We start from the raw sequence: 26,059 nt of genomic DNA, 5'->3' as shown, positions 1-26,059 counted from the left end.
GGAGTTGCGTTGTATGTAAGAGAGCAGTATGACTGCTCAGAGCTCCAGTATGAAACTGCAGAAAAACCTGAGAGTCTCTGGATTAAATTTAGAAGTATGAACAACAAGGGTGATGTTGTGGTGGGAGTCTGCTACAGACCACCGGACCAGGGGATGAGGTGGACGAGGCTTTCTTCCAGCAACTAACAGAAGTTGCTAGATCACAGGCCCTGGTTCTCATGGGTGACTTTAATCACCCTGATATCTGCTGGGAGAGCAATACAGCGGTGCACAGACAATCCAGGAAGTTTCTGGAAAGTGTAGGGGACAATTTCCTGGTGCAAGTGCTGGAGGAACCAACTAGGGGGAAAGCTCTTCTTGACCTGCTGCTCACAAACAGGGAAGAAATAGTAGAGGAAGCAATAGTGGATGGGAACCTGGGAGGCAGTGACCATGAGATGGTCGAGTTCAGGATCCTGACACAAGGAAGAAAGGAGAGCAGTAGAACAGAGACCCTGGACTTCAGAAAAGCAGACTTCGACTCCCTCAGGGAACTGATGGGCAAGGTCCCCTGGGAGAATAACATGATGGGGAAAGGAGTCGAGGAAAGCTGGCTGTATTTTAAAGAATCCTTATTGAGGTTGCAGGAACAAACCATCCCGATGTGTAGGAAGAAAAGTAAATATGGCAGGCGACCAGCTTGGCTTAACAGTGAAATCCTTGCTCGTCTTAAACACAAAAAATCAGCTTACAAGAAGTGGAAGATTGGACAAATACCAGGAAGGAGTATAAAAGTATTGCTCAGGCATGCAGGAGTGAAATTAGGAAGGCCAAATCACGCTTGGAGTTGCAGCTAGCCGGAGATGTTAGGAGTAACAAGAAGGGTTTCTTCAGGTATGTTAGCAACAAGAAGAAAGTCAAGGAAAGTGTGGGCCCCTTGCTGAATGAGGGAGGGAACCTAGTGACAGAGGATGTGCAGAAAGCTAGTGTACTCAATGCTTTTTTTGCCTCTGTCTTCACAGACAAGGTCAGCTCCCAGACAGCTGCACTCTGCAGCACGGTATGGGGAGGAGGTGACCAGCTCTCTGTGGAGAAAGAAGTAGTTCGGGACTATTTAGAAAAGCTGGATGAGCACAAGTCCATGGGGCCGGATGCACTGCATGCGAGGGTGCTAAAGGAGTTGGCCGATGAGATTGCAGAGCCATTGGCCATTATCTTTGAGAAATCATGGCGATCGGGGGAGGTCCCGGATGACTGGAAAAAAGCAAATGTGGTGCCCATCTTTAAAAAAGGGAAGAAGGAAGATCCAGGGAACTACAGGCCAGTCAGTCTCACCTCAGTCCCTAGAAAAATCATGGAACAGGTCCTCAAGGAATCAATTCTGAACCACTTAAAGGAGGGGAAAGTGATCAGGAACAGTCAGCATGGATTCACCAAGGGCAAGTCATGCCTGACTAATCGAATTGCCTTCTATGATGAGATAACTGGCTCTGTGTATGAGGGGAAAGCAGTGGATGTGCTATTTCTGGACTTTAGCAAAGCTTTTGATACAGTCTCCCACAGTATTCTTGCCAGCAAGTTAAGGAAGTCTGGGCTGGATGAATGGACGGTAAGGTGGATAGAAAACTGGCTAGATGGTCGGGCTCAACGGATAGTGATCAATGGTTCCATGTCTAGTTGGCAGCCGGTATCAAGTGGAGTGCCCCAAGGATCGGTGCTGGGGCCGGTTTTGTTCAATATCTTCATTAACGATCTGGAGGATGGTGTGGGCTGCACCCTTAGCAAGTTTGCAGATGACACTAAACTGGGAGGAGTGGTTGATACGCTGGAGGGTAGAGATAGGATACAGAGGGACCTAGACAAATTAGAGGATTGGGCCAAAAGAAATATGATGAGGTTCAACAAGGACAAGTGCAGAGTCCTGCATTTAGGACGGAAGAATCCCATGCACTGCTATAGACTAGGGACCGAATGGCTGAGCAGCAGTTCTGCAGAAAGGGACCTAGGGGTTACAGTGGACGAAAAGCTGAATATGAGTCAACAGTGTGCCCTTGTTGCCAAGAAGGCTAATGGCATTTTGGGTTGTATAAGTAGGGGCATTTCCAGCAGATCGAGGGATGTGATCATTCCCCTCTATTCAGCACTGGTGAGGCCTCATTTGGAGTACTGTGTCCAGTTTTGGGCCCCACACTACAAGAAGGATATGGATAAATTGGAGAGAGTCCAGCAGAGGGCAACAAAAATGATTAGGGGGCTGGAGCACATGACTTACGAGGAGAGGCGGAGGGAACTGAGATTGTTTAGCCTGCAGAAGAGAAGAATGAGGGGGGATTTGACAGCTGCTTTCAACTACCTGAAAGGGGGTTCCAAAGAGGATGGATCTAGACTGTTCTCAGTGGTAGAAGATGACAGAACAAGGAGTAATGGTCTCAAGTTGCAGAGGGGGAGGTTTAGGTTGGACATTAGGAAAAACTTTTTCACTAGTAGGGTGGTGAAGCACTGGAATGGGTTACCTAGGGAGGTGGTGGAATCTCCTTCTTTAGAGGTTTTTAAGGTCAGGCTTGACAAAACCCTGGCTGGGATGATTTAGTTGGGTTTGATCCTGCTTTGAGCCGGGGGTTGGACTAGATGACCTCCTGAGGTCCCTTCCAACCCTGAGATTCTATGATTCTATGAACTTATGTCACTCGGGTGTGAACAAAAAACACCCTGAATGACGTTACAGAAGTGCCATTGTGGTCAGCACTGTGCTAGTGGGAGAGCTTCTCTGGCTGACACAGCTACCACCACTTGTGGAGATGGTTTTATGATGTCGACGGGAGAGCTCTCTCCCACCGGCATAAAGCGGCTACACAAGCACTCATACAGAGGTACAGCTGCATTGGGACAGCTGTGCCGCTGTAAGCTCGCTAGTGTAGACATGGCCTAACCTGAAGCCAGAGATCCTCAGGGGGTGCCTCCTGAGTCTGCCCTGAAGGAGACTTTGAATTGACAGATCACTACAACTCGTTCACTCTTAGGATTAGACGGTAACTCATTGGGGTGGATACGTTCACTTGCTTTAACCTGTAAATAACTCCCTTATACCTTTTTCCTAGTTAATAACCCTTTAGATAGCTTATTACAGACTGGCCACAGGCGTGGTCTTTGGAGTAAGATCTAGGGGACCAACTGATCAAGGGGAGGGATAGCTCAGTGGTTTGAGCATTGGCCTGCTTAAACCCAGAGTTGTGAGTTCAATCCTTGAGGGGGCCATTTGGGGATTGGTCCTGCTGTGAGCAGGGGGTTGGACTAAATGATCTCTTGAGATCCCTTCCAACCCTAATGATCTGGGGTAAGTGACTGGTCTCATGTGGTGTGACTTTTTTTATGTCAAAAGTGACCATTTATCACTAAATCCAATTTGTCTGGGTGGCAGGATAAATTGGGGACTGCCTGTGACTCCATGGTGAGACTGTGACAGTGATCCAGGAGTTCATATTTGTTACTGGCTTGGTGAAATCTGATTATAGACCAGACTACCAGGTTGGGGTCTCTGCCCTATTTGTGACTGTCTGTCCTGAGGTCACCACTCAGGGTCCTGAGCCTCTCCAGACAGCATGACCATCACCTCCTCTCCCTCTTATCCCAGCACAAGGCTGGGGCAGGTGCCTTGTTTTATGGCCTCTCTTATCTCTGCTCCAGAGCTGGGGGGGGGGGGGGACTTTAGTCTAGGCTGGGGAGGCAGGCACCCTGCCAAGGCCATGCAGACTTGTGGTTTAGAGATGCTGCCCAAGGCTTAACACAGGGGACTGGGCACAGGGCAAGGGAATCCCTGGCCGCTATGCCTGCAGCCTTTGCTCGCTGAGCCAGCCCCAGTGCTGGGGGTTGTTGGAGGGAGCCTTGTCCAGTCCCTGCAGGGAGCGAGGGGCAGGGGGTGACTGAGCAGAGTAAACCAGCCACCAAGGGCCCAGACGGCATGCTCCTAGCGGGGTCCTCTCCTAGTGGGCATGACCCTGATGGGGGGAGCGCATGACAGCTCTCGTGTCGCTGTGACTCACACATTTAAAGGGTCAGTGCTGCACCAGGTCAGTAACTTGGGTTTTTCCCGTAGATCACGCCCAGACTCCATGGCACCAGCTCTCACCAGGGAGTGCCCTCTGCAAACCCTGCTATCTAAATCCCCAGGTGGGTGGAGGGGGCATAGATTGTTCCTCACCCCACACTTGGCAACCAGTCCAGCAAACTCCCTGCAGCCTGAGCCTGCGTTACCCTTTACCCAAGGCCCCTCTGTCAGGAGGTTTCCTGGGGCAGCAGTGGGGTGGGTGCGTTAGAAGGGCTGGCAATGCGTTGCCACTGGAGCTGCACTTCCAAGATCCCAGATGAAGGGTCAGGCGTCCCCAGCCGCCGTAGAGCTCCCCCGGGGGCCTGCTCCCCCCAGTGGAACCTCGGGGCATCAGGAACAGTCAACATGGATTCACCAAGGGCAAGTTATGCCTGACCAACCTGATTGCCTTCTATTATGAGATAATTGGCTCTGTGGATATGGGAAATGCTTGACTTTAGCAAATTTTTTGATACGGTCTCCCACAGTATTCTTGCCAGCAAGTTAAAGAAGTATGGATTGGATGAATGGACTATAAGGAGGACAAAACGCTGGCTAGATCGTCAGGCTCAATGGGTAGTGATCAATGGCTCGATGTCTAGTTGGCAGCCAGTATCAAGCGGAGTGCCCCAGTGGTCGGTTCTGGGGCCAGTTTTGTTCAACATCTTAATGATCTGGATGATGGGATCAACTGCACCCTCAGCAAGTTCGCAGATAATACTAAGATGGGGGGGAGAGGTAGATAAGCTGGAGGGTAGGGATAGGTTCCAGAGTGACCTAGACAAATTAGAGGATTAGGCCAAAAGAAATCTGATGAGGTTCAACAAGGACAAATGCAGAGTCCGGCACTTAGGACGGACGAATCCCATGCACTGTTAGAGGCTGGGGACCAACTGGCTAAGCGGCAGTTCTGCATAAAAGACCTGGGGATTATAGTGGACGAGAAGCTGGATATGAGTCAACAGTGTGCCCTTGTTGCCAAGAAGGCTAATGGCATATTGGGCTGCATTGGTAGAAGCATTGTCAGCAGATCAAGGGAAGTGATTATTCCCCTCTATTCAGCACTGGTGAGGGCACATCTGGAGTACTGCATCCAGTTTTGGGCCCCCCACTTCAGAAAGGATGTGGACAAATTGGAGGGAGTCTAGCGGAGGGCAACGAAAATGATGAGGGGGCTGGGGCACATGACTTACGAGGAGAGGCTGAAGGAACTGGGCTGTTTTAGTCTGCAGAAGAGAAGAGTGAGGAGGGACTTGACAGTGGCCTTCAAATACCTGAAGGGGGGTTACAAAGAGGATGGAGCTCAGCTGTTCTCAGTGTTGGCAGATGACAGAACAAGGAGCAATGGTCTCAAGTTGTAGTGGGGGAGGTCTAGGTTGGATACAAGGAAACACTATTTCACTAGGAGGGTGGTGAAGCACTGAAATAGGTTACTTAGGGAGGTGGTGGAATCTCCTTCCTTAGAGGTTTTTAAGGCCCGCCTTGACACAGCCCTGGCTGGGATGATTTAGTTGGGGTTGGTCCTGCTTTGAGCAGGGAGTTAGACTAGATGACCTCCTGAGGTCTCTTCCAACATTAATCTTCTATGATTCTATAATTGTCCCAGCCCCACCCCCTCCAGCAGGTCACTCCGTGGGGAAAGCTGCCCTCTCTGGCTCCATCCCACTCTCACCATGGTGGTGAGACACCAACCCAGAATCCTGGCCACTGGGGTCATTGCAGGTCCCATGCCCTTCACAGGCCTGTTAGCACCACGTTCCCATGGCCACATTCCCATCACCCTACGCTCATTGTCCTCTTCCGCAATTCTCTGCTTGCTGATTGGCTGGGGCGTCTGATCTGCATAACAATGGCACAGTTGTTTCATTAACTATAGAGGGCTTGTGGGATGCTGTCTCACCTATAGATCCCTGGGGTGGATGGCTTCCCCACTAACCATCCCACAGCAAACATGGCAGCCTTGACTTCTGACACATGTCCCCATTCCATCACCCAGCTGTGATGTTATTGACTTAAACTGTAACCATATAGATCATTGTTGCAACCACTGTTATATATTTGCAGCAAATATTGTACAAAGGTTGTCAAGTGAGGTGCCTATGGAAAGGTTGTAGTTTGCTGGTTACGATTACGCTGTCTGTATGTGTGTATCATTTTTGTATCTGAAGTTATGAATATTGGATATGTATTTGTATCTCAATGTGTTTGATTCTAAGTAGCCTCAGTGAAGCATTTGGTCAGCTTCTTGAGAAAGGACTATTCTCAGTAAGTGCTCAATCATGAAACACTTAACTGACAATGGACTTTGGGAGACGCCAATCTACATCTGAGCTTTCCTAGGAATGTTCAAACTAACATGTAAACAATGGCATTGGCCTGCAAAAAGCTGAATCATTCATGGACATAGTATCAGAGGGGTAGCCATGTTAGTCTGGATCGACTCTTTGCTGCTCATTCATGGACATGTGACGTGCCCAGGTGGCTACAAACTCCATCTTGTGGTTGTGATTTTGCACAGGAGAACAAAGGGGTTTCCGCCCACAAGAGAGAGACTATAAAAGGCCCTGGAAACCTCTCAATTTTGCCTTCAATCCTGCTTCTTACCTCTGGAGGAACTTTGCTACAAACTGAAGCTCTGAACAAAGGACTGAATGACCCATCCAAGCTGTGCATGTACTCCAGAGACTTGATTTGAACCTGAAGTTTGTTACATCATTGCTACAAGCCTGAACCAAGAACTTTGCCATTACTGTATGTAATTGATTCCATTTAACCAATTTTAGCTCTCATCTATATTTCTTTCTTTTATGAATAAACCTTTAGATTTTAGATTCTAAAGGATTGGCAACAGCATGATTTGTGGGTAAGATCTGATTTGTATATTGGTCTGGGGCTTGGTCCTTTGGGATCAGGAGAACCTTTTTTCTTTTACTGGGGTATTGGTTTTCATAACCATTCATCCCCATAACAAGTGGCACTGATGGTGATACAAGGGAACTGGAGTATCTAAGGGAATTGCTTATATGACTTATGGTTAGCCAGTGGGGTAAAACCAAAGTCCCCTGTGTTTGGCTGGTTTGGCGTGCCTTAATAGTAAAGGAATTCCAGCTTTGGGCTGTAACTGCCCTGCTCTAAGCAATTTGTCCTGAATTGATTCTCTCAGTTGTGCCCCTCCAAAGGCTGCATCGTTACACCAGCCAACCCATTATTCCAACCCGTTTATCTCATGAAGGAATTCACTATGTGGGACTGGACAGGGACAGAGTCAGAAGGTCAGGTGGCCATTTTTGTTGTGGGCATGACCTTGGGGCGCCAGTCAAAATGAGAGATCTTCCCAGTTATGGAGTCGGGCCCCTTCTCCTGATCTGCTCCCGGGTGGAGAAAGCGTCTCAGTTATGACATCTGTACTAATCCCATAGCAGCTTCAGAGCAAGGATGGAGACTCTTCCCCATGCTGGCTCCAGGGTCATTCCCAGTGCTAGCTCTGCCTCCATGGGACCAGTGTCCCCCTGCCAGAGCTGGGGCCAGAAGCAGGGGGCCGTGTCTCCAGGAGGGAGGGGGAGGGATGACACCTGGAAAGGGGAAAGTGGCCAAGCCTGGTGACACAGCTAGAGGCAGGGGCGGGGCTGGCAGTGGAGCCCCGGATGCAGGGCTGGGAGCTCATGTGCGGGGCCAGAGGGAGCAGAGCTGGCAGCCAGGAGCCTACATGCAGGGCCAGCAGCTGGGGCCCTGGCACAGGGCACCAGGCACCCCCCCACACCCCTAGTTTCTGCACCTAGGCATGGGACAGCTTAATCCATGGGGATAACAATGTGATCAGCCCGGAGATGGGCCCTCACTCACATCATTCCTGCTGGTTGGCCTATGCACCTGTCCATTGTCCCAGTCGTGGTACCTCAGCTAGGGTGGCCTGCTTCTCCCAGTCTCCTTCCCAAGCTAGCCCGGGAAGTGGAAGGGGAAGTTGTTTTTGGCCTCCCCCACAGGGCCAGCAGAACAATCACACAGCTGGAGTGAGCATAGCCCCTCCTACGAATGCAACAATCCCCTGCCCCTACCTGGTTCCATGCCCTGAGCCAGCCCTGGGGTGGGGCTCTCCGACCTCTCCGTGGGTTGCCCATCTGCTGGCACCAAGGACCCGTTGGGGACTTCCCAGCCTTTCTTCTTGTGAATGTCAGCAGCCATTCCTCAGAGGCTGGCAGGGACCTGCACACAAAGGAGACTGTCAGCTCTCCATGTCCCGCTGCTCTCTTGCCTAGTTTTGCTGCTCCCCAGTGTGGGCAGACGGAAGCACCATGACACAATGGGCATCGCATCAGAGCAGTGGTGAGGGGGGAAACCTATCCAGGAATGTCTGGGTGGGGTGGCAGCAGCAATGGGGAATGGGCCAGAGGGTAAGTAGTTCAATTCTCTTTAATCATGGCCTGGAGCTCACCAGGGGGAGGAAACAGCTGGGCATATCTCTGGTAGCACATGGAGCAGAAGTGTAAAAGCCATCTCTGTGCCATCTATCCATAGCAGGTGGGACACATCTACGGGAGGTACCTCTTCTACATCCAGGCTGAGATCACATCCAGGTTACTCAGCCACAGGAAGAGCCTGCAGTTCTCTCTTCCGTTGTGGGAGCCATGCTACAAAAGGGACAGTGGTAGATGGGGGCGGGTCCTGGGGAGGGTGACAAGGGAAAGGGCACATCCTCTGAGCAGCCCTGACAACCTTTCAATGGGGGCATGAGGAGCAGAAGCATCGAGACGATCCTTGGAGTGCTACTGGCTGCTTTGGGCCAGGAGGACTGGTTGGAGGAGCCGAGTGGGGAAGAGTGGTCACAGGGAACAAGACCTATCCCTCATCAATGGGGCCGGTTGGTCTGAATGAGGGGAAGCAATGGCTCTAGAGATCCCCAGAGCAGTAACATAATGAAAGGGGGTGGGAGCCGGGTCGGAAGGGTGAGAAGCTAGCATTGGGAGTTAGTCAAGCATGGCTCATTCAGTCACTTCCCCACGGCTGGCCCCAATCCCGATCAGACTCCTGAGCCAGCTGGATGCCAGCGCCTCACCAGGCCAGTGGGAGCATGTGGGCAGGAGGAATCAGAGTGGAGCCTTGAGCCCCCTTTCCTCACCCACACTCCCAAGGGCTTGGCGCTCATCAGGAAGAGCTCCTCACTCCGCTAGCTTAAGCAGCATCCATCCCAGCCACTCACTGGCTGGGGAGTGATGGGGGAGCATAGAGGAGGCCAAAGAGATGGGTGTCCTGTCCGTGCCCACAGCCCTTGTTCTTAGGCCTGTCACTAGCACCAACCCACCACTGCTACTGATTGCTTGACACCAAGAAAACAAAGATGTACCGAAATGGCTAGAGACGAGGCTCGAGCTCTGCTAGGAGCAGGGTGGCGTACTGGATTGAGCGCTGTAGTGGGGCTCAGAAGAGGCAGGCTCTATTCCTGGTTCTGCTGCTGGGTGACCTCCCTGCCTCAGTTTCCCCATCTGTAAAAGGGGATGATGCTGACCTTCTTTGTAACATGCTTTGAGAGATAAAGACAAAAAAGCTCAGCCTCCTTGCCTAGACCTTGAGCAGAGCTGAGACTTTGGTCACATTAGCAGTCGCCGCCTAATTCTCCTGGTTTGGTTGGGGTGCACAAAGCTCCTGGAAAGGCTTCACGAAAGCTGCTCTAGTCCCAACAGGGTTTCCTCTCTTCCACAGTCCTGTTTAATGGAGGCCATTGGTTTTCTCTTTCTAGGGCCTGAGGCCAACTCATTGGTCCCCTTGTTATTTGTTGTCCTGGGTTTGGGTTGAATTCACCTCTGTGCCACATGAGTGCCTAATCACCACTCAAACCACACTGGAGTCCTGTGACACTAGCCCGTATGCTGGCTCCTCTGCCCAGCCTGCCCTTTGCACTGGCACTGCTTCACCTCTCCCTGCATTCGGCATGTGTATTTGAAATGGATAGAGCACAGAAAAGAGAGAGTGGCTTAGCCAACCAAACAATATTGATATTTCACTCTTGCCTAGTGCTTTTCATCAATAGATCTCAAAGTGCTTTACAAAGGAGGTCAGTACCATTATCCTGATTTTATTAATGGGGAAACTGAGGCACAGGGAGGGACACGATTGGCCCAAGATCAACCAGCAAAGCAGTGGCAGAGCCAAACATTGGTCCCAGGCCTCCTGGGTCCCAGGCCACTGAATCACCCTGAAGTAGCCTGTAAAGTTGCTAGCAGTGATAGACTATCTCATTGGATAGGGTTTCCCCCCCCGAAAACCTGACAAGCCATTGTCACATTAAAAGTTGGGTAACACGCCAAGTGCGGCCTACAAAAGCAATGCCACATGTGAGCCTCAAGTTTGTTTTCCCTCATGGTGCAATAAGTTGTTTTTTAGATTAAATATGCTCATGTTTGGCCATCATTTTTCATAACTGATGGTTCATCTATCAGCAGAACCCGGCACATAAAATCTTCAGAGAACACCATGGAGAATTGGCCACTCTCTCCTAGGGCTTCAAAGAGGACTGAGGCAACAGAGTTCCCTCAGCTTAGCTGCCTTTATTCAAAACAGCCACCATCGCCTATCCCTCTTACCATGAGGGAAACCAAGCTGCCTTCAGGGAAAGGGTGGACCTCCCATGCTGAGGAAGAGAGAAGTACTGTGAGGACTAGGTGAATGGAGACATGGGCAGCCTGTGTCCCCCGGAGAACAGTGGGAGACCGCAGCTGTTCTGAAAGTGGGGAGATTTTTGTGGAATTCTCTGAAAATTATTATTCATCCTGCCTCCTTATCCAGTATGGCCAACCTCAGGAGAGCCAAACTCATGAGTTGGATCCCCACATACTATGTGGTTGGCCCCCCAAATCATGAGACTTCAAAAACATCCTCAGGCCATGGTTCCCAGCCTGTCTTTTGCCTTTCTAACTCCCCTCTACTCCTGTGGCTCTGCATGTGTGATCCTTTCAGGTTGACAAGGCAACCTCCAGCACACACTGAAATACACCCCTCCCCTGGCTGCTCAGAGGGAGCCCCCACTTACCCTCTCCGCACCGCTGAGATGGGGAGCTGCCATCCCCTGCCTATTACTGTCTTGACTCCCTTTCCCGGGCCTTGCTGCCCCCCAAGGCTTCTCTCCTACCTGGATCCCGAGGCAAAGAGAAATGATGAGGCAGCGGGAGGTGTTGCTGGTGGGTCCAGCAGCAGCTCTTCCCCGATTACCCCCTCCACTGCCTCCTGCTGCCATGGACCCCCTGTAGATGTCAAACCCTGTGACTCCCGATCAGTTCATGAGTGTTGGCAACATTGATATTGCCTTCCCCTGGCTGCTGGGAAGGGACTCCCCTCACCCCCCTGTTTGGGGAAGCTGCCAGGCTATCCTCTCCATCTTCCCCCCATCACTGCCCTCTGCACCCCCCTAGCCTGCCTCCTGCCCCCATGCCTCCCTAAACCTGCCTCCTGCCCCCCCCCCATGCTTGCTCCCCATCACACTCCCGATCCCCCTTTCACAGGGTCTCTGCTGCTCCTCACAGTCCTTTGGCCCATCCACCCCCCTGAGCCATCTCACTGAAAACAGTGGGAAGGAGCATCCAGCTTTATTCAGGGCAGGGCCCTTTCTGAGCCTATAGGGAAATGGCAGCCCCACTGCCAGTCAGGACCAGCTTCAGGAAGCGTGGGGCCCAATTCAAACAGTTTTGATGAGCGCCCAGCAGGGATGACCAAAAAAAAAAAAAAAAAAGCCCACACATGTAAAAAAACACATGGGGCTTGTACTCACCGGGCGGTGCTCCGAGTCTTCGGTGGCACTTCGGCGGCAGGTCCTTCACTCGCTCCAGGTCTTTGACGGCACTGAAGGACCCACCGCCGAAGTGCCGCCGAAGACCTGGAGCGCCGCCAGGTGAGTAAAAATTAAAAAGGCGCCTCTTGCCAGGGAAGAGATTCTCACTGGGCACGGGGCCCTCTTAGGCGCGGGGCCCAATTCGGGGGAACTGGTGGAATAGGCCTAAAGCCGGCCCTGCTGCCAGTGTAGCAGGGTGGACACCCACTCCTGCCTGGGAGGGTTGGAAAGCAGCCCTGGAGAGGGCTGCAGCTCTAAAAGCTGGGCTGACTGGGGAAGCAGCCACAGCTGGGCCACACCCCAATCAGGCCGCAGCTGGCCTGTATAAAAAGGCTGGGAGCTCAACAGTTTCCCTCTGCCTGTAGAGGGAGAAGGGCCTGGCTGCAGGGAGCGAGAGACAGGGTACCTGAGTGGAGTAGGGCTGGGGAAAGGCAGAGGAGCTGGGGAGCTCCAGCCTGGAAAGCCCCAGGCTGCAGCCTAGCACAAGGCCAATGGGTACTGGGGGTTGCAGAGGGCAGCCAGGGTAGGCAAAGGCAGCAGGTCCAAACCCAACCTTGCCAGTGACGAGTAGGCTGATACTGCAGTCTGCCCCAGAGTGTGGGGGCTAGATGATGACTGGCAGTAGCCTTATACTGAAGCGAGGTGGGGATAGTGGGTGAGGGTTTCCTGGGGAGGGGAGACCCTGAGAGAAAGGGGTTACTGCCAGGGGGCAGCACTCCAGGTAAACAGGGCACCGGAGTCCAGGGAGGGACACGGGGGCCAAGTGGCAGGCAGTAGTGGATCACCGGCCTGCAGAGGGCGCTCCAGGCTGGAAATTGAGCTAATTCCCTGAGAGACCAGCAGGAGGCACCGCAGGGGTGAGTCTGCACGCTTACAGCCAGGAATGGGAGAAGGTGGCCATTTTGAACTAGAGAAAATTAATGAGTTGGCAGCATGCCTTTCATCATATTTCCATAAGACATGTACAAAACCCCACCCCAAACCACTAGACTCGCGAGCTAGTAATACCTTCAGCCCCATCGAACAAACAGCTCTGCAGAGCAAAAAAACAGCCCATGATCCTGGGATGAAACTCTTCCAATGTAGCCTCTGCAGAATAATTCAGTGTTAACGTCTTTCATGACACAAAACAAAGGTCACTCACAAGGCTCTCCATTTTTTAGAAGACTCCATTTAAAATTCCCAGAATGGCTTTTCCATCAGAAAACTCCAGCTCCAGGGTAGCCTGTCAGGTTCCTAACTCCTGTGGAAGATCTGTAGCCAGTTCTACACTGGCTACAGATGGCCACTGGTGGACGGCTGGCCCACTCAGCTCCCCAGGCTACAGGCTGAAAGATCTGGAACAAACTCCTTTTGGAAATTCCACGTGGGACAGACATTCTGGTTCTCTCACGGCTCCAGTTTGGCATTTTGGGTTGTAGCCCAAAGCCACTGTTGCTGCACAGGTGTTGCAATTGCACCATCTGTGCAAGTCTCCTTCATACAACCAATGAAATTGTTACATGCAAATTAGCTATAGAGTAACAGTTGGTGATTGGTTGATTTACCTCTGATGGGGTCTAAATTAGCTGTTACCACTCAAGAAAGAGATCTTGGAGTCATTGTGGATAGTTCTCTGAAAACATCCACTCAATGTGCAGCGGCAATCAAAAAAGCTAACAGAATACTGGGAATAATTAAGAAAGGGATAGATAATAGGGCTGAAAATGTAACATTTTGGACAGTAACAGACCACGCAGCCCAGTGATGACTGAACCGCTCTCGGCCATGCTTGTAGCTGTGTCATTGCTTCGACCTGATTCAACAGACATTCTAGGCTTTATAGGGTAAATCCTGCAGCCTTATTATGTACATTCAGATGGAGTCATAGGCCTTGTCTACACTACAAGACTATTTCGAATCAACTTAGTTCGAATTTGTGGATTCGACCTTATGAAGTCGAATTTGTGTATCCATACTAAATACACTAATTCGAATTTCTGAGTCCACATTCACGGGGCCAGCGTCGACTTTGGAAGCGGTGCACTGTGGGAAGCTATCCCACAGTTCCCGCAGTCCCCGCTGCCCATTGGAATGCTGGGTAGAGCCCCCAATGCCTGCTGGGGGAAAAAATGTGTCGAGGGTGGTTTTGGGTAACTGTCGTCATTGAACCGTCAATCACGCCCTCACTCCCTCCCTCCCTGAAAGCGCCTGCGGGCAATCTGTTCGTGCACTTTTCTGGTCAGTGACAGCGCGGACGCCACAGCACTTGCAAGCATGGAGCCCGCTGCGATCCTCGCCGTTTTCTCCTGCTCGCACTTTATCGTCCACCTCTTCCACATTCAGCTGCTGAGAAATTGGGCTACTTTTCAATGGTTCTGCAAGCACTGGGGGACCATAGGGGACGTTTTACCAACATGAACGTCGGATGGCCGGGCAAGGTTCCTGATGCGTGTGTTGTCAGGAACTGTGGGCTGCTCAGACGCCTGCTGGAAGGTAGTTTCTTCCCGTACCACGAAATAACTGTTGTGGATGTGCATTTGCCTATAGTGATCCTCGGTGACCCAGCCTGCCCGCTAATGCACTTGCTCATGAAGCCCTATACAGGCGCCTGGGACAGCGACAAGGAACTCTTCAAATACCAGCGAGCAGCGAGCAGCGTGACCTGTGACTGTTCAGTTTCTTTACAGAGAAGCTGAACCTGCCCCTGTTTCTTTACCCAGTTACTGTTGACTCTCCTCTTCGGTTAAATACCCCGTTCTCCCCGTTTCCCCCACTTCCAAGACACGTGTAAAAATAAAATACATGTCACACTGTTACTGAGGAGAGGTTTCTTTATTCATGACTTTTCGTTAAAGGGTTGAAACTGGAACGCAGACTGTGGTGGGTAGGGTGTGCGCTGATGTAAAGACCGCCTCTAAACTCAAGGAATGACAGGCTCCTGCTCCTACAGCGGTCCGCATTGCCGGACTGCTTGTTTCAACGGAGCCTGCCATCCCTCCTTTTTGGGATTCTGTGTGCGGGGGGCTATGTGGCCTTGTGGCGGAGGAGGACGGATACAGATTCCTCTGCTGCGTGACTCAGCGGTCCAGGACAAGGACCGCTGTATAAGATCTGTAACCGCCCTCCCCCGCTAAAAAGTCACATCCCCACCGCCCACACAGAACCTGGAAACCACCTCCCATACCGACCACGGTGCCTACTGACTGCACTGTGTGTGTGACCCGCTGCTGATCCGGCCCCCGTGTCTGTACCCTGGGAAAGGTGCCTGTCCTATGCAATTAGCAACGCACTTCCCCACGCACCCCATTCAAACACAGTCTTCAGTGAAAAAACATGACGGAAACAGTACTTAACAGCAAAGTATTTTTATTACTTAAGTACACAGTTATGGGATGGGACTGGGATTGGGACTTGTTTGAGTCCGGAAGGGAAGGACTTATGCAAACGTAGGGTATGAGAGCTTTTGGTTACTTGAGCACTCTGCTGGGGTGCAGTGACAGTATTCATGGCCCAGGGCGGGCATCCTCCTGGTTATTTAGGGTGAGGGGGGTATGTGACTTTGTGGCGGGGGAGGGCGGTTGCAGAGATACTGCCGGGGGCTCTGTCCTGCAGCGGTCCTGCAGAACATACACAAGTCGCCGGAGCGTGTCCGTTTGCTCCCTCACTAGTACAAGCATTGCTTGAGTCGCCTGCTTGTGTTCCTCACGCCACCTCTCCTCCCATTTGCTGTGTGAGCGCTGGTACAGAGAGACTTTCTCCCTCCACTGCCTCTGCTGGTCCGCCTCGGCTAGGTAGCAGCCCACACATTCATCGAAAATCGTGTCCCTTGTCTTTTTCTTTCGCCGCCTAATCTTCGCCAGCCTCTGCGAGGGGGATGCTGTGGAAGGTCTGGAGACAGTGGAAGCTGTGAGATGGGAAACAGTTAGTGAATTCCTTGCAAAGATACTTTTTTGCGAACAATTAACTGAGTCTAGGCTGTCTCTGTGAATTTTTTGTTGAGACCCCTGTGCCTGCTGTTGCACAAATCATTTGCGCGGTGGATTCTGGGTAAATGTCGCCAGTCATTCCTTCCTCCGGGAAAGCAACGGCAGACAATCATTTCGAGCACGTTTTCCATGAAATGCCCTGGCACACGCCATAGCGTGGCAACAATGGACCCTATTTTGCCTTTTGTGTATGTCACCGTATGTGTACTAGATGCCGCTGACAGAGGCGGACCAGGAGCGCTACACAGCAGCATGCTTTTGCTTTTGCATGACAGCAGCGATGGTTACCAGGCATACTGTACCGTCTACCATACCATGAACTGGTAAGAAGACGGTAATAAGATGGTCATGGTTACCTGTCCTTTTGCACTGCGCCATTTGGTGCTGTCATAAGTGCCCCTGGTCGATCAGCCAGGGGCGCAAAAGCAAAATTTGGGAATGACTCCCCGAGTCAATCCCTCCTTTTTGGGTATCTAAAAATAGAATCAGTCCTGCCTAGAATATGGGCAAGTGTACTAGAGAACCACTGTATCATAGAACCAGAGAGCACAGCTGCTCTCTGGCCAATCATGCATAAATTTTGAGCTGAATGCTATTCACAGGGTGTGCTCCTGAAACAACCCCAGCTGTTCATTCCGTTCTTCCCCCAGCCTTCCTGGGTTCCAATACCATTGTCCCCCCACTTGTGTGATGAAGTAATATAGAATGCATGAATAAGACACAGGTAGTCGTTTGTGAGAAATGAGTGGAAGGAAGCCTCCAGCTGCAATGATAGTCCAGAGATGACATTAAGGGGTGTGGAGGAGGGAGCCAATCATCCCTCTGCTAGTCCAGGGGCAATTGAATCTTTTCTTTACAATGAAGGGTGGGGGCTGATGGAGCTCAGCCCCCTGTTGCAATGATGAGGACGGTTACCAGCCATACTGCACCATCTACCATGAAAAATTAGGACCAGGCGACCTTGATCGACCTGTCCCAAGCAAGTTGGTATGGTTACCAGTCCTTTTGCACTGCCCCATGTGCCAATAGGCTGATGATGAGGACGGGTAGCAGTCCTATTGTACCATCAGCCACCCATGGCGGGGTGGGAGGAAGGATGTTGTTGTTGAGTGCTGCAGCAGCGCGTCTATCTGCAGCATTCAGTACAGATACGGTGACATGTAAAAGAGTCAACAGAGGATTGTTTTCCCTTTAACTTCTGGGGGTCGGGGGGGGGGGTGCGTAAATTGCCGAGCTATGCCCCGACCCACCGCGGACACTGTGTTTGACCCTAGAAGCATTTGGAGATCAGCCAAGAATGCAAATGCTTTTCGGAGACAGCAGGAACTGTGGGATACCTTGCGTCCTCGTTCCCCCCTCCCTCCATGAGCGTCCATTTGATTCTTTGGCTTTCCGTTACGCTCGTCACGCAGCTGCGTGCTGAGTCTGTGCTATGCCGTCTGTCCGGAGATTTTTTAAAAATACTTTGGACCAGGCGTAACATTACAGTAATTCCCCTACTTAGATGCAGGAGTCTCCGAGCGAGATAACCGTGAGGACGGGCACTGAAGGAGATAGAGAGCGCATGCTGCGTGAAATCTAGCACGAACCACGGACCTATGCAGCCGTGCTCTGGGAGGCAGTGCTCCCTGAATACCGCATGAAAGCCTCACGCGGAAAAGTGTGCTATCACGGAGCACCCAATAAGGCAGCTCTCCCCAGGAACCTCCTGCTGATGCTTATCGATTAACGGCAGGAGAGCTTCGTGGAGATCTCCCAGGAGGATTTCTGTTCTATCACCATATATACAGAGACCTCCTTTTCACACACTTCAGATTCCTGTTATATTAAGAATAAAAGTTAACATGGTTAAAGCACTTACCGACTGCTCCTACCCCTGATTCAGGATCCGGGTTCATGGCCGGGGAGGGTTGGTAGGGGATCTCCGTGACGGTGATGAAGAGATCCTGGCTGTTGGGGACACCAGCGTTGTAAGCGCTGTCGCCTGCCTCGTCCTACACAAACCCTTCCTCATCTTCCCCGTCCGTGAACATCGTCGAGGAACTGTCCGTCGACACTGTCCCATCATCAGAGTCCATGGTCACTGGTGGGGCAGTGGTGGCAGGCTCCGTAGCATCCGTTGGCCGCTTTGATTTTTTGGTAGGCTTGTCTGGGGTCCTTGATTTTCACGCGGCACTGCGTTGCATGACGGCTGTATCCTCTGTCTGTATCATGGCTTTGGAGACCTTCTCGTAGGTCTTTGCATTCCGTTTGTTGGAGCGCAGCTCCGAAAGCACAGACTACTCGCCCCCCACACCGATCAGATCCAAGAGTTCCCGGTCAGTCTAAGCCGGGTCCCTCTTTCTATTCAGAGATTACATGAACTCCTCTGCTGGAGAGCTCTGCATTGCTGCCGGTGCTGCTGAGCTCACCCCGATGTCCAACCACAAAATGAGATTCTAACTGTCCAGAAAGGAAAAGGAATTCAAATTTTCCCAGGTCGTTTCCTGTGTGGCTGGTCAGAGCATCGAAGCTCGGACTGCTGTCCAGAGCGTCAACAGAGTGGTGCACTGTGGGATAGCTCCTGGAGCTACTAAGTTCGATTTCCATCCACACCTAGCCTAATTCGAACTAGCCATGTCGAATTTAGCGTTACTCCACCTGTCGGGGTGGAGTACCAAATTCGAACTAAAGAGCCCTCTAGTTCGAATTAAATGGCTTCCTGGTGTGGACGGTTGAGCGGTTAGTTCGAATTAACGCTGCTAAATTCGAATTAAAGTCCTAGTGTAGACCAGGCCATAGACTCATAGACTTTAAGGTCAGAAGGGACCATTATGATCATCTAGTCTGACCTCCTGCACAATGCAGGCCACAGAATCCCACCCATCCACTTCTATAACAAACCCCTAGCCTATGTATGAGTTATCGAAGTCCCCAAATTGCGGTTTGAAGACCTCAAGCTGCAGAGAATCCTCCAGAAAGTGACCCGTGCCCCATGCTGCCGAGGAAGGCGAAAAACCTCCAGGGCCTCTGCCAATCTGCCCTGGAGGAAAATTCCTTCCCGACCCCAAATATGGCGATCAGTTAAACCCTGAGCATGTGGGCAAGACTCACCAGCCAGCAGCCAGGAAAGAATTCTCTGTAGTAACTCAGATCCCACCCCATCTAACATCCCATCACAGACCACTGGGCATACTTACCTGCTGATAATCAAAGATCAATTGCCAAATTAATTGCCAAAATTAGGCTATCCCATCATACCATCCCCTCCATAAATTTATCAAGCTTAGTCTTAAAGCCAGATATGTCTTTTTGCCCCCACTACTCCCCTTGGAAGGCTGTTCCAGAACTTCACTCCTCTAATGTTTAGAAACCTTCGTCTAATTTCAAGTCTAAACTTCCTAGTGTCCAGTTTATATCCATTTGTTCTTGTGTCCACATTGTTACTAAGCTTAAATAATTCCTCTCCCTCCCTAATATTAATCCCTCTGATATATTTATAAAGAGCAATCATATACCCCAGAGGGAGGGGTTTGGACATAAGGAAGAGGGGGGGAATGGATACTAGACCAATAGGTCATACTGGTGGTACTGTGTCCCTACCAAATTGGGTAACAAAGGTGAGAGAAGCCAAACAGCAAAAATTAGGATGTTTGTTCACCAATGCGAGAAGCCTAGGTAACAAAATGGAGGAATTGGAGCTCCTGGTCCAAGAATTGAAACCGGATATCGTAGGAATAACCGAAACGTGGTGGAACAGTAGTCATGACTGGAGTACAGGTATGGAAGGGTATGTGCTATTTAGGAAAGACCGAAAAAAAGGTAAAGGTGGGGGAGTAGCATTGTGTGTCAATAATGAGGTAAACTGTAATGAAATAACTAGTAATGGAATGGATAATACGGAGTCTGTTTGGGCAATGGTCACATTAGGGAAGAAAACTACTAGAGCCTCCCCTGGGATAGTGATTGGGGTGTGCTATAGACCGCCGGGATCTAGCCTGAATAGGGATAGAGAACTCTTTAATGTTTTTAAGGAGGTAAATACTAATAGGAACTGTATGATCATGGGAGACTTTAACTTCCTGGATATAGATTGGGGAACAAATGCTAGTAATAATAATAGGGCTCGGCTTTTCCTAGACGTGATAGCTGATGAATTCCTTCATCAAGTAGTAGCTGAACCGACGAGGGGGGATGCCATTTTAGATTTGGTTTTGGTGAGTAGTGAGGACCTTGTTGAGGAAATGGTTGTAGGAGACAACCTTGGCTCGAGTGATCATGAGCTTATTCGGTTCAAAATAAATGGAAGGATAAACAAAATTGCATCTGAGACTAAGGTTTACGATTTCAAAAGGGCTAGCTTTACTAAATTAAGGCGACTAGTTAGGGAAGTGGATTGGACTAACATATTTAGGGATCTTAAGGTGGAAGACGCCTGGGATTATTTCAGGTTGAAGTTGCAGGAGCTGTCAGAGGCCTGTATCCCGAGAAAGGGAAAACGGTCCTTAGGTAGCAGTTTTAGATCGAGCTGGATGAGCAAGCGTCTCAGAGGGGTGATTAAGAAAAAACAGAAAGCGTACAAGGAGTGGAAGATGGGAGGGATCAGCAAAGAAACCTACCTTATTGAGGTCAGAGGGTGTAGGGATGCAGTGAGAAAGGCCAAAAGCCGGGTAGAGATGGACCTTGCGAAGGGAATTAAAACCAATAGTAAAAGGTTTTTTAGCCATATAAATAGGAAGAAAACCAAGAAAGAAGAAGTGGGACCGCTTAAAACTGTAAACGGAGTGAAGATTAAGGATAAGCTAGGCATGGCACAATATCTAAACAAATATTTTGCCTCGGTCTTTAATGAGGCTAATGAAGGGTTTAGGAATAGTGGCAGAGTGACTGATGGGAATGAAGGTGTGGGGTTGGAAATTACAGTATCCGAGGTAGAAGCCAAACTTGAACAGCTTAACGGTAGTAAATCAGGCGGCCCGGATAATCTTCATTCTAGAATATTAAAGGAATTGGCGAGTGAAATTGCAAGCCCGTTAGCGATAATTTTTAACGAATCTCTAAACTCGGGGGTTGTACTGTTTGACTGGAGATTAGCTAATATAGTTCCTATTTTCAAGAAGGGGAAAAAAAGTGACCCAGGTAACTACAGGCCTGTTAGTTTAACATCTGTACTATGTAAAGTCATGGAAAAAATATTAAAGGAGAGAGTAGTTACGGACCTTGAGGTCAATGGCAATTGGGACAAATTACAACATGGTTTTACGAAAGGTAGATCGTGCCAAACCAACCTGATCTCCTTCTTTGAGAAAGTAACAGATTTTTTAGACAAGGGAAATGCGGTGGATCTAATATATCTTGATTTCAGTAAGGCGTTTGATACGGTACCGCATGAAGAATTACTGGTTAAATTGGAAAAGATGGGGATCGAAATGAAAATCCAGAGGTGGATAAGGAACTGGTTAAAGGGGAGACTGCAGCGGGTCGTATTGAAAGGTGATCTGTCGGGTTGGAGGGAGGTTACCAGTGGAGTTCCTCAAGGTTCGGTTTTGGGTCCGATCTTATTCAATCTATTTATCGCTGACCTTGGAACCAAAAGTAGGAGTGGGCTGATAAAGTTTGCGGATGACACAAAGTTGGGAGGTATTGCCAATTCGGAGAAGGATCGGGATATCCTCCAGGGAGATTTGGATGACCTTGTAAACTGGAGTATTAGTAATAGGATGAAATTCAATAGTGAGAAGTGTAAGGTTATGCATTTAGGGATGACTAACAGGAATTTTAGTTATAAGCTGGGGACGCACCAGTTGGAAGTAACGGAAGAGGAGAAGGACCTCGGAGTCCTGGTTGATCGCATGATGACTATGAGTCGGCAATGTGATGTGGCCGTTAAAAAAGCTAATGCGGTCTTGGGATGCATTAGGCGAGGTATTTCTAGTAGAGATAAGGAGGTGCTAGTCCCATTATACAAGGCGTTGGTGAGACCTCATTTGGAGTACTGTGTGCAGTTTTGGTCTCCCGTGTTTAAGAAGGATGAATTCAAACTGGAACGGGTACAAAGAAGGGCCACTAGAATGATCCGAGGAATGGAAAGCCTGTCGTATGAAAGGAGACTTGAGGAGCTCGGTTTGTTTTCCTTAACCAAAAGAAGGTTGAGAGGAGATATGATTGCTCTCTTTAAATATATCAGAGGGATAAATACCAGGGAGGGAGAGGAATTATTTCAGCTCAGTACTAATGTGGACACGAGAACAAATGGATATAAATTGGCAGTCGGGAAGTTTAGGCTTGAAATTAGACGAAGGTTTCTAACCATCAGGGGAGTGAAATTCTGGAACAGCCTACCGAGGGAAACAGTGGGGGCGAAGGACCTCTCTGGCTTTAAGATTAAGCTTGATAAGTTTATGGAGGGAATGGTTTGATAGGATAACGTGATTTAGTCAATAGGTCAATAACGTGCGACCACTGGTAATTAGTACCGAGGGTCAATGTTGGGATATTGAAAGTCTTTTTCCCGAATGTCTGGCTGGAGAGTCTTGCCCGCATGCTCGGGGTTCAGCTGATCGCCATATTTGGGGTCGGGAAGGAATTTTCCTCCAGGGTAGATTGGCAGTGACCCTGGAGGTTTTTCGCCTTCCTCCGCAGCATGGGGCAGGGGTCGCTTGCTGGAGGATTATCTGCTACTTGAAGTCTTTAAATCAGGATTTGGGGACTTCAACAGCTGAGTCAAGGGAGAGAATTATTTCAGGAGTGGGTGGGTCAGCTTTTGTGGCCTGCATCTTGCGGGAGGTCAGACTAGATGATCATAATGGTCCCTTTTGATCTTAAGTTCTATGATTCTATGATATCCCCCCTCAACCTTCTTTTGGTTAGGCTAAACAAGCCAAGCCCTTTCAGTCTCCTTTCATAAGACAGGTTTTCCATTCTTCGGATCATCCTAGTAGCCCGTCTCTGAACCTGTTCCAGTTTGAATTCATCCTTCTTAAACATGGGAGACCAGAACTGGACACAGTATTCCAGATGAGGTCTCACCAGTGCCTTGTATAATGGTACTAACACCTCCTTATCTTTGCTGGAAATACCTCGCCTGATGCATCCTAAAACCGCATTAGCTTTTTTTACGGCCATATCACATTGGCAGCTCATAGTCATCCTGTGATCAACCAATACTCCGAGGTCCTTCTCCTCCTCTGTTACTTCCAACTGATGCATCCCCAATTTATAACAAAAATTCTTGTTATTAATCCCTAAATGCATGACCTTGCACTTTTCACTATTAAATTTCATTCTATTACTATTACTCCAGTTTACAAGGACATCCAGATCTTCCTGTATGATATCCCGGTCCTTCTCTGTGTTAGCAATACCTCCCAGCTTTGTGTCATCCGCAAACTTTATTAGCACATTCCCACTTTTTGTGCCAAGGTCAGTAATAAAAAGGTTAAATAAAATTGGTCCCAAAACTGATCCCTGAGGAACTCCACTAGTAACCTCCTTCCAGCCTGACAGTTCACCTTTCAGTATGACCCGTTGTAGTCTCCCCTTTAACCAGTTCCTTATCCACCTTTCAATTTTCATATTTATCCCCATCTTTTCCAATTTAACTAATAATTCCCCATGTGGAACCATGTCAAATGCCTTACTGAAATCGAGGTAAATTAGATCCACTGCGTTTCCTTTGTCTAAAAAATCTGTTACTTTCTCAAAGAAGGAGATCAGGTTGGTTTGGCATGATCTACCTTTTGTGAAACCATGTTGTATTTTGTCCCAATTACCATTGACCTCAATGTCCTTAACTACCCTCTCCTTCAAAATTTTTTCCAAGACCTTACATACTACAGATGTCAAACTAACAGGCCTATAGTTACTCGGATCCCTTTTTTTTCCTTTCTTAAAAATAGAAACTATGTTAGCAATTCTCCAGTCGTACAGTACAACCCCTGAGTTTACCGATTCATTAAAAATTCTTGCTAATGGGCTTGCAATTTCATGTGCCAGTTCCTTTAATATTCTTGGATGAAGATTATCTGGGCCCTCCGATTTAGCCCCATTAAGCTGTTCGAGTTTGGCTTCTACCTCGGATGTGGTAATATCTACCTTCATATCCTCATTCCCAATTGTCATCCTTCCATTATCCCTAAGCTCCTCATTAGCCTTATTAAAGACCGAGGCAAAGTATTTATTTAGATATTGGGCCATGCCTAGATTATCTTTAACCTCCACTCCATCCTCAGTGTTTAGCAGTCCCACTTCTTCTTTCTTTGTTTTCTTCTTATTTATATGGCTATAGAACCTTTTACTATTGGTTTTAATCCCCTTTGCAAGGTCCAACTCTACATGGCTTTTAGCCTTTCTCACTTCATCCCTACATGTTCTGACCTCAATAAGGTAGCTTTCCTTGCTAATCCCGCCCATCTTCAACTCCCTGTAGGCTTTCTGCTTTTTCTTAATCACCTCTCTGAGATGCTTGCTCATCCAGCTTGGTCTATAACTCCTGCCTATGATTTTTTTCCCCTTTCTTGGGATGCAGGCTTCTGATAGTTTCTGCAACTTTGACTTGAAGTAATTCCAGGCCTCCTCTGCTTTTAGATCCACAAGTTCTTCAGTCCAATCCACTTGCCTAACTAATTTCCTTAATTCTTTAAAGTTAGCCCTTTTGAAGTCAAAAACCCTAGTCCCAGATGTATTTTTGTTTATCCTTCCATCTAGTAGGAACTGAATTAATTCATGATCACTCTAACCAAGGTTGTCCCCTACAACCATTTCTTCTATGAGGTCCTCACTACTCACCAAAACCAAATCTAAAATGGCATCCCCCCTTGTTGGCTCTTCAACTACTTGCTGAAGAAATCCATCAGCTATCACATCCAGAAAAATCTGAGCCCTATTACTACTACTAGCACTTGTCCTCCAGTCTATATCTGGGAAGTTAAAGTCTCCCATGATCACACAATTCCCATTAGTGTTTACTTCATTAAAAACATTAAAGAGGTCTCTATCCATCTCCAAATCAGATCCCGGCGGTCTGTAGCACACCCCAAGCACTATCTCAGGGGAGGCTCTAGTAGCTTTCTTTCCCAATGTGATTTTTGCCCAGACAGACTCTGTCTTATCCATTCCATCCCTTCTTATTTCTTTACAGTTAACCTCATCATTGACATACAATGTTACTCCACCACCTTTGCCTTTATTTCTGTCTTTCCTAAACAGCACATAGCCTTCAATACCTGTACTCCAGTCATGACTACTATTCCACCATGTTTCTGTTATCCCTATAATATCCGGTTTCACTTCCTGCACCAGTAGCTCTAGTTCCTCCATTTTGTTTCCTAGGCTCCTCGCATTAGTGTACAGACAGCTTAATTTTTGCTGTTTGGCTTCACTGACATTCTTTATCTGGTTAGGCACAGACATTCTACCACCAGTATCACCTATTAGACTGATATCTACACTACCCTTCCTCCTTATGTCCATTCTTCTGCTCATGGCTGTATCCTCTCTTACTTTGTTTTCTTCCCTCTCGGTGTTAAATTCCGGCGTGGAGATTACCTGGACATCTCCCAACCATCTCCCCCAAATTCCTAGTTTAAAGCTCTCTTAATCAGTTGGGCGAGCCTCCATCCTAGAAGTCTATTTCCCTCCTTACTCAGGTGAAGTCCATCCCGAGAGAACAGTCCTCTGTCCATGAATGCTTCCCAGTGGCTGTACATCCCAAAGCCCTCCTTATAGCACCACTGCCTGAGCCATCTGTTGATCGCCATAATCTTGTCACACCTTTGTTGCCCTTCTCTAGGAACAGGCAGAATCCCACTGAAGATCACCTGAGCCTCGATTTCCTTAAGCGTCTTCCCCAGCCTGGCATAGTCTCCCTTGATACGTTCCAGCGAGAACCTAGCCGTATCATTCATTCCCACATGAAGGATAATCAATGGATTCTTTCCCGCTCCCATTAAGATCCTTTTCAGCCTCAGGTCCACATCCCGTATCTTAGCACCCGGCAGACAGCACACCCTTCTGTTCTCCGGATCAGCTCTAGTTACAGGCCTGTCTATTCTTCTCAGTAAGGAGTCACCAATCACGTAGACCTGCCTTTTCCTGGTGACAGTATGATTCTCTGGTCTATCCCCTGCTCCCACTGGCTGCAAGTCCTCTCGATTCCTGTTCGCCCTTAGTCCTCTCGATTCCTGTTCGCCCTTTAAGTCAAGTTTAAGAGTATGTATCAGTAACTTAAGA

At 49.1% G+C, this 26,059-nt stretch overlaps 1 protein-coding gene across 1 annotated transcript in view; it reads right to left on the bottom strand.

Annotated features, from left to right (window-relative positions):
- Window positions 1-26,059, bottom strand: part of MON1A (MON1 homolog A, secretory trafficking associated) — a 50,040-nt gene that overhangs the window by 9,779 nt on the left and 14,202 nt on the right. The window contains exon 2 of the mRNA XM_045025342.1: window positions 8,119-8,266. Within this exon, the coding sequence (XP_044881277.1) occupies window positions 8,119-8,245 (127 nt within the window). The 5' untranslated portion in view covers window positions 8,246-8,266. The remainder of the gene's footprint in view (window positions 1-8,118; window positions 8,267-26,059) is intronic.

The sequence above is a fragment of the Mauremys mutica genome, chromosome 7 (assembly GCF_020497125.1).
Source record: "Mauremys mutica isolate MM-2020 ecotype Southern chromosome 7, ASM2049712v1, whole genome shotgun sequence".
Lineage (NCBI taxonomy): Eukaryota > Metazoa > Chordata > Testudines > Geoemydidae > Mauremys > Mauremys mutica.
The sequence above is the reverse complement of the archived record's forward strand: the minus strand, read 5'-3'. Positions and strand labels throughout refer to the sequence as shown.